The sequence below is a fragment of the Terrapene carolina genome, unplaced genomic scaffold (genome assembly GCF_002925995.2).
Source record: "Terrapene carolina triunguis isolate 2854851 unplaced genomic scaffold, T_m_triunguis-2.0 Scaffold247, whole genome shotgun sequence".
Lineage (NCBI taxonomy): Eukaryota > Metazoa > Chordata > Testudines > Emydidae > Terrapene > Terrapene triunguis.
In genome coordinates, this window is record NW_020664598.1 from 16,946,022 (window position 1) to 16,955,372 (window position 9,351).

General features: G+C 37.3%; 1 protein-coding gene across 1 annotated transcript; it reads right to left on the minus strand.

Annotated features, from left to right (window-relative positions):
- Nucleotides 1–546: 546 nt before the first annotated feature.
- RESF1 (retroelement silencing factor 1) lies at nucleotides 547–8,396 on the minus strand. The gene is given in 4 exon segments (XM_024202888.3): nucleotides 547–2,595; nucleotides 3,187–3,261; nucleotides 4,044–8,268; nucleotides 8,271–8,396. Coding segments are annotated over 4 exon segments (4,491 nt in total). The 5' UTR covers nucleotides 8,304–8,396; the 3' UTR covers nucleotides 547–2,437.
- Nucleotides 8,397–9,351: the final 955 nt, after the last annotated feature.

Consider the following 9,351-nt stretch of genomic DNA (forward strand, 5'->3'; position numbering starts at 1 on the left):
TAGAGAGAATTATAGTGATACTTTCTGGAGGACCATCATAATATTAAATACTACAAAGGGGCCAAGAACATCTCAAAATATAGAGCACAATGAATCCAGTCTGGTGGAAGCCTACTATTGATGACCGTGTAAAAATATTTAAGATATATGGATTAGTTGCAAAGGCCTATATACAATAGTCATGGGCTGATTGCTCAAATGATATCTTATTGAAGGGCCCTCCCAAACTAAAACAAAAAAATACCATTCATTCATTTTTTATTATTCATCTAAGTCAGGTGAACACCTTCAGATTTTCTGAAGCAGAACAAATCTACACAATTAAGTTATGGACATGAAATGGGTACCATTAGCAATTTGGTAACTAATACACGTCAGACTAGAAAGGAACTTTTTCTTCATGGGGGTGGGGGTCAGAAAGGCGATGGTAAGCTTCAAGGTAAAAAAAAAAAGCAAACACACCAATAATTCCCAATAGTATTAAAAATTGTCCAGGGACAACACTTCCTGTAAGCCACCAGAGGTTGTGCATCTTATTATGGAGAACTTAACATGTTATTAGAATAGTACACTTTCTCCTGCCATCTATCCCTCAAACTCAAACACTTGCAAAGCCCCTTTTCTATTTTGAAAGAAGGGAACCACAGGTTTTAATATATCTTTAGCATATAGTCATGTGGAAATGGTAGTGGGATTGGTCTGTTGTATAACTCCTAGGTTGTTCACATCCAAAGTCCAACACAAGCATGGGCAGGTCTTCTGAGTGTTGGTGCCAATTCATTACCCACTCATCTATGGGCTTCTTCTCCAGTCAAAGAAAGAGAAAAAAATGCCAAACAAGGAAGGTGATCCTGAATTTCTTTGAGCACCAGTCTGTTGTTCAGATGCAGAAGCTCAGGACCAAATTCTAGCCTCAGTTTCACCTATGCAACCCTTAATGAAATCATTAACTAAGGGCATTCTCTGGTATTTAATTTTGCGTTGCCTTTAAAATAGTCTTTTTGAGCAATTTTAAGAAAAACATTTTCACACAATTTTTGATTTCCTTCAGTATCCATTCAGCTCATTAAAAAAATATGCAACCAGCTACAATTAACAGCAATCAGTAAATCAGAAAAATAACCTGGTGGAGAAATACCAAAATGTAATGCTCAAAATAAGTTTATTTAATATATGAAAATGGTTCAGTTAATTATCCACACTGGGTATATTTTCAGTATAAATGTTTAAACATGTAAAAAATCAAATGCCAAAAGTTCTGAAAAAATACAATTAAATTCAAAATTCTGAACACTGTGAGCAAAAGGAACAAAACAACCAACAATAATGAATATAATCCATATCACAGTGTGTGTAGTTTTAAACATTAGCTAATGTAGCTTAGAAACATAGAAATCCACTTTATTCACTTTAACCAGTGACTGTAATAGCTTAGACATCATGAATTCAAACTTCCTAGAATTCAACTACTGCTCCTTTTCTTTCAAATATAAAGAAAGTAGGAGAAAATTACCCTAAATTAGGGATGAAAAGCATCAACTGGTCATCAATTTGAGTACAATGTTAAGATAAGGAATTACTGATTAAGGGCTAATCTACACTACTGCACTACATTCTGGTGAAGACGCGTTATGGTGACGGGAGAGTGCTCTCCCGTCAGCATAATTACTCCACCTCAGCAAGAGGTGGAAGATATGTTGCCAGGAGAACATCTCCCACCGACACAGCACTAGCCTGGACAGCGCTTAGGTCGATGTAACTTGCGTCACTTAGGGGGTGGCTTTTTCACATCCCCAAGCGATGTAAGTTACATTGACTTAAGTTGTATTGTAGACAAGCCCTTATTTTCTAACAAGTTTTATAAAGTTCAGTTTAGTAAAACTGAGTAGCAGCATAAATACTTCATGGTATCCCTTGATCAGTATGCTCAGGTTCAGTTGCTTTGTTGCATTGTTCTGTCTGCCACGTAAAAAAAATATTAACATCTCCCCCCACCCACCCCCGACCCAGCCTCAAATAAGAAAGCCTTGTTAAAAACAGAACTAATTAGAACAGCATAAATAGAAGATATTATGTAATGCTTAGGAATCTACCACTGATCCCTTTGCACTGGTCATATTTCCATTGCCAGCAATGAAAAGTCTCTGAGGGGAGGAGATTTTCCAAAACCAGAAAGGAAAGCAGTTGATCTATTGATAAAACAACAATCTGGATGGTTTAAATGCTCCTGAGATTCTGCTAGCTTCAATTAAAGCCTGTAGTTTGAAAAAGAAAAAAAATATCAAATACATTTGATAAGGGATAACATTTTTAACACTGACATTTTCAGTATGATGTCTTATTTGCTTAACAAAAAAATGAATGTATACTGAAGATCAGCAACACACAAATTTAGTTCTCACAAATGCATTTTTGTTGTTTTATGATCGAAGACCACCTATTTTGAACAGCTACTATCAAGGCTTCTGCTTCTTTTTGCCAGATACATTTTCCTGTAGGTCTGAAACATCGCTTTCGAGTCTTTGACTGGAACATGAAGAGCCTCATTTCCTTCCAGGATTTGTATTGCTGCATCAAGTGGAATATTATCATCAACTGAAAGACAGATATGAAGTCAGTTACACTGAAAGTCACTACTGAACATTCATCACTTAGCTTGCTGAAATTTTATAAGTATGTTTTACCTTTTAAAATAAAGTGAAATACAAATGCAAATAGTTAAGAGTTCAGAATGAGCATTTTACCTGTGTGGTATTTAAGAAAGTGAAAACAACTATTACATAATCTGATTTACTGAACCATCTAGCATTTAATTCCATTCCCTACAACCATTTTTAATACTGAATTGTAACAACTGCAAGAAGAAATGTGCACAAAAAGGTTTAGGCCTTGTCTACACTATGGAATTATAGCAAAATATTCCCACCAATGCTACCGTTGGTTCAGCTGCATCCAACTGGAGCTGAAGTGTAGATGAAGCTTCACCTGAGGCATTACCACATTGTTAGGGCAGTAACAATCTCCATAAAGCACCAGAGCCACGTCTGCATTCAGGCTCCCATTAGTGCAGTTGAACTAGTGGCAGCACCAGAGAGAATATTTTGCTGAAGTGTACATTAACAATTTTTGAAGTCAAGCAAACAGTATTTGATATTTATTCCAACTTGAATAATCAAGTCATTTCACCTTGAGCTGTTCCTTCAGTTTTTCTTTGCTTCATTGGGATATAATTTAACCAGTCTTCCTTTTTGCTTTTGACCCCTGAAAATTAAAAAAGATAAAAGAAATTGAATGGAGGGATAAATCTTACAATCACCACTAATTCTTACCACTCATGTTATAAGCACACAGCCAGGCATAACAAGACAGCCAGTAAGTGTTTAGTCTCAAATTGTTCTATATAGCTTATTCACTATTTATAGCAGGGCTGGCCAAACCACGGCTCTTTTACAGTTAAAGTGCGACTTGCAGAGCCCCCTCAAATCCGCACTCCATTCTCCACCTACCAGACTGGGGGATGGGAGCTCAGGGCTTGCGCCCTGCAGCAGGGTGATTGGGCTAGGGGCTTTTCCCTGTAGGTGGGGAGTGAGGTGCCTGCTAGGGCTTCAGCAGGAGTGGGGCTGAAGCTCTGAGCCCCAGCTGGCACACCCCGCAGGGTTGAAGCCTCGAGCCCCGGCTGGCACGCCTGGCTCTTGAACTTTTGAAAATTATCGTATGCGGCTCAGAGGGATAGTAAGTTCAGCCATTCCGATTTATAGTTCTGTATAATATGAAATTTAAAAGATTGGAATTTCTACTGTTTTTCTTAACTTCACAGGAGAACAATAAATCATAAAATTATAACAATTCTCTTCTCCCTTCCCCCCGCCCCCCAAAAAAACATATATCGAGGGTATGTGGTTTTAAGCCCAATACCGGCAATAAACTGCTCTTGGCTTTGCATCACAGCATTCAACCTAATTTCTGTCTCATTTCGTATGCAAGACCCCACATTATTATTTATATGGTTTCACAGATAAGGAGAAAATTAATTTATACTGCACCTGCCACAAGGGATGTGTCTCTTTCAGAGGAGTGTGCAATATCCAGACTCTCTCCATCAGTGGCTGTATTTCTGAACAGTATCTCTGGACACAATTTAAACTCAAGCATTTGTGGTCTGTGTAGTTTATCCTCTTCTGAAGGTGAGCTATCAGTTTTCCAGTCCTGGCTGGACTCTGGAACTTTATTAGATTTTATATGCCATACAGGTTTGGCAGGTGATGTGTCTAGTTTTGTCAGACAAATGCTTTCTTGGGCAGTACGTATAAACGCAACTCTATTCAGATAGTTTTTTTTTTGTTCCCTTTGAAGAGAAATGTTCAGTCTACTAGTTTTTCTACTTAAATACTGTGGATTTTTTTCAGAATGTTTCTCTCTGTTCTGAACATCCAGGTCTTTCTCTCTGCCAGAAAAGTAGGTTTTAGACTTTTTAGAAGGGCGCCCTTTTTTTTTCTTTGGTTTGGAGATATAATTATGATTTGCTAAGAAGTTTTTATATTTCCAGACATTTTCTTCTTTCGATGTCGCAGATTTCTCAAAATATGCCACATCAGTACTTTGTTTATTATATCCTGCACGTTCAAAAGTGTTTGTTTCATATTTGATTCTTTCACTTTCCAATTTTGGTTTTTTTGAGTCTCTCTTCCCAATCATGTTTTCTTTCCGTTTTCGTCTATATAAACGTTCCTGTGAAGGTAGGACATTTATAGATTTATGCTGAGAATATTCATATTTTCTTGAGCTTGCATTTGGGGATTTTCTTGTGGCTCCATGATGATTATCCGACTTATGTTTTATTTCCGTTGACAATTTTGTCTTCTCTTTAATTTGTCCATTCTTGCTAAATGTGTAATTATGTCTCTTACCTCTGTGTGCTTCACCTGCACTCTGTTCAAGTTTTTTATATTTATGTTCTTCATATATTTTAGTTTGTTTGACCTCAATGGTTTCTGAAATTTTTGAATTGTGGACATGTGTCTTGGATTTCATGGCCAACCCTTCTGTTTGTGTTTGATCTTTTTCAAAAGATTCCATTTTATAGACTTTTTCTTTTTTTTTAGTTGATATTATCAAGTGTTCTACATTTGTATGATGGACCTTTCCTGAAGCAAATTCCTCCCTTGTGCATCTCTGAGAATCTGTTTCACTAGTCCGAACTTCTTTCCCCGAAGAGGGAGTTAATACATGGAGTTGCAACTCTCCCCTCCACTGGCCATTCATTCTTTTGAATTGATCAGTTTCTCTTTTCTCAGAAGGATGAAAAGGTCTGATTATTTCTTGGTGTGCTTTAGCTGATTTGTTACTTACTTTTAGCTTAATATCTTTGTTTACTGTAGAGTTTGGAGCATATTTTCTATCTTTGTCTAATGTGGGAAGATTTTTGCTTGTATCATGTAATTTGACAGGAAGCTGCAGGTTGTTTTCCACTGCACAGTTAGTCTTTGTTATGCGACCAGGTCTACTAGTTGTTTCCTCTCTCCCTTTAAAGCCAGTGTTTTCAGATTCTGAACACTGATTGCCACCATCCTGTTTCTCTGAAGCAACATCCTCTTGAGATTTGCATGAGCACCCTGGCACTGCATAAACTGCAGCTAACCAACCCATTAAACAACAATACGTAAATTTTTTATCTCGTTTTGGGGCTGCGTTTTCCTGTGTGTTCTTTTCCCTCTCCATGCCTAGATTCTGATCAGGCTGGATATAGCTTTCTAAAGTCTCTCTCTCTGATGAACTGATTTCCAGTTGTTGATTTTCAGTGTTTTCCACCATGACTTTGTTACAGGATTGGTGACTATGTTCAGGGAACAGTTCTTTCATTTGTTCCGAATTTAGTATTGTGATTTTTATTTGGTTTATTGGATCCTTAGGATCACAGCTTTTGCTATAAGCTTGAGTTCCTTTTTCAACTTGATTCTCTGTTGGCTCAATCACAGAATCTTCATTTTTAGTCAGCTCTTTCATCAGTACGTCTGCACCTTCAATCCCATAAGGAAACTCTTCCAAAAGTTCAGTCAGCTGATCATTTAGAAAGGTTACAGGTACTGCTCTATTACCACTAATCCCATTGTCCATTGTATTTTCCCCTTCACTGAATATATGTTCTTGTGCATTTTCTTCCTTTGCAGTAGAATAGACATCTGTTTCACCGATTACATTAAATGATAGGTCTTGTTTGTTTCTGATCAACTCCTGGTTAACATCAACAACATTTTCTTCATTCCTGGAAACTATATTTTGCCCTATTTTTTGTCCCAAGCGACAACTAGTTTTAGAAGTGTCTTCATTTTTTTTTTCCTCCAAACTGCTTACATTTACATCATCCAAAAGCTTTTTATTACACTGATTTGTATCACATGAAAACATCTCTAAACTTGGTACTCCTAATGACTTTGTTGTGGAACCTGCTTTAGATGCAGGTTTTTGCAATGGCAGAAAACTCTCCCCCTCAAACACACTGGTTTTCATTTCAGATTCTCCTTTACAAGTGTCCAATTGTTGTTCTTTATGCTTTGTATTAGAGATATTTTCTTCTAACAAGATACCATTTTTCTCTAAATGCATCAAAGGGACAGAACTGAACATATTGGCTATTTGTGAATTATAAGATGCATCACTTTCAACAAGTGAACATACACTGGAAATCTGTAACATGTCATCCTCTGATACAATCGTGGTAGTGCCCCCTGGTTCTACAAAGTCCTCACAATCTTTATTCTTCGTTAGCTCTTCTTGAGACACTGGACTAGAACCATTTGTGCTTGTTTTGGGCAAAGAAATTTTGTTTTGTAAACTGAGCTGCATATTCGTTTTTTTCACTTCTTGTGCAAACTGATCAGCTTTCCTGTTGTTTACATCATACGAGCAGTTTGAATTTACAGCATCTTTTACTATTTTGTTTCCATTAGCTGATTTGGTGTACTGCATATCTGAATCCACTTTCCGTATTGGAATACATTTATCGGATAGTAAGTAAGTAGTTTCCACTATCCCATTATTGGTATTTGCCACTACTGAAACATCTTTTTGTTTCTCTTCTTGTAGACTACATACACTACCTCCTTCAATTACTGGATAAATTATTTCAGCAGAAAATGTATTTTTTTCTTGATGTTCACTTGAAGTTCTCTCTTTAGAAAGTATTAAAGGAGAAACTACAGCAACTTGGGGTTCAAAACCTTTGATCAAGTTGGAACCCAATGTATCATGTTTTTGCCCAACAGAAGTTGTTGCAGAAGACAAAGTTGTTTCATTTGTATTTATTGTAACTTTATTTAGGTCACTTTTAGCTACTGCAATTTGGTTGTTTTCCAAGATACGACATGTACTCTGATCATGAAATCCTTCATAAGATGATGAAATCAGATTTGATTCTATGCTTTTATTTGACTGACTATATTGAACATCCACAGATTCTGAAGGACACTTTCTCCACAAAGCAAGACATGCTGCTAGCTCTTCCATAGAAGTAGTACAGCTGTTCATTTTAGAAAATGAGTTTCCAGTAACAACTGGCGGTGGTGTATTCTCAGCTACACCATTAGTTACACCTAGTTCAGCTGTTTCTGAAGCAAGAGGATTTATGTGAGAAGTACCGAGTATCTTCTCATTGTTCAAAGTTTTGGTGTTCTCCGTTGGCTGAGAACAAACGCCTTTAGTGTGCTGATCCAATTCAGGATATGCAGATATTGAACACTGCACTGTCTCTACAGCACCTTTTGCTTCTCTTTTGCTGGCCAGTGAACTTCCTCCTGACAGTGTTAAATTGGAAGTTGTTTTTTCATTTTGAAGGAGGCTAGACATTTTATTAGCAAGAGCACCAGACTTTTTTTCTTGCAAAATATTCATGCTATTTAGAACAGAGTGGAGAAGTGAGGCTTCCCCAGTGCTAACTGATATATTTTCTGGTAGGACTCTGTCAGAGCTACTAAGTTTGGTAAAACCCAAAGTGTTTTCAGTGCATTTCCTGGTCTCTTGAGTAGGACCTGCAGCTGGTGCATTCTTTGGGCCTAATACTGAAGTTCTCTCAAGATTATTTAAATGAATTGGGAGTTTATCCTGATAGGCAATCAAAACAGAGCTTGAAGCAGAATTTCCTTGGTTAATCCAATGACTATTCGGAGTCTTATCTAATCCTTCACTGCCAGTGTTGGTAATGTTTTTGTCATTTCTTTCTTCAAGTGAAGACTGACGAAGTGGCAGTTGTTGACTCTTCATTCCTACTGTACCAGAGTGTGAAAATGTTTCAGTCTGATTGGCCACATGTGGAAAAAGTTTAAAGTTAGTGTTTCGATTTTGTGGAGGAAGGTCAGAGGTCATTTTATTATGTTCTGAAGATGCCAAGAGTTTTTGTTTTATTAAAAAAACCCTTTCAAGTATTGCATATTTTTTTTTAATTTCCAACAATTTCCGAGCTTCCACAGCCAGACTCTCTTTTGTTACTTTCAATCTATCATCTGTTGATGAAATACTTTTAGAATTATCGGGCAAATCTGTTGAACCACTAATTGGGCTCTCTTGTACTGAAGCTATTTTATTCGGTGGCTCAGAAGGAACTGTCACAACTTCTTCCATGCTGTTAAAATACCTTTCTAAAATGTATGTTGAAGGCTTAGCTGTTGCATTAAAAGACTGATTTGCTGTCACATTTCCACTTAAATTATAAACATTTTCAGTTGCCTGACTGGTTTCTCCAGACTCTAGTTTCTGCCAGTGCTGTTGTACATCTTTAACGTAAGAAACATTACTGTGATCTGACATAGGTTTCTGCTGGTTTTGGATATGTTCATTAGATATACTTGGAACTACCTGTTGAAGACCTGTCAAAGATTGTGCTGCAGCTCTACAATCATAACTAGAAGGATAGTGTGGAGGATTTCCATTATGATCTTCAGAGCCAATTTGGGCTGGTGCATATTGTTGCGATTGTACACCTATTGCAGTGTTTGGACTTGATGAATGTGTATTCTGAAATGGAGTGCTTGGACAGTGTACTTGTTGCTGGAGATGTTGCGTAGGCAAAGCAAAAGCCAAAGAGTTCTGTTGAGAATTTACACACTCATTTGATGACTGATTAATAGGTACTGTAGTACATTGTTGAGAAGATGCAGGCCCATTCAAGTTATATTGTGGTACCCATTCTATTGGCAGCTCCTGTGAAGACGTATTGCATGCTTGGTTACCTTGATAAAACATCACAGTTCTTGTAAAATTAGGTTGTGCTATTTGAGGCTGCATAGGATACGCATTTGTAGTCACATACTGATTCTGTGGCTTCTGCGGTATACTCTGTAAATTGTTTGCAGGGCTTGT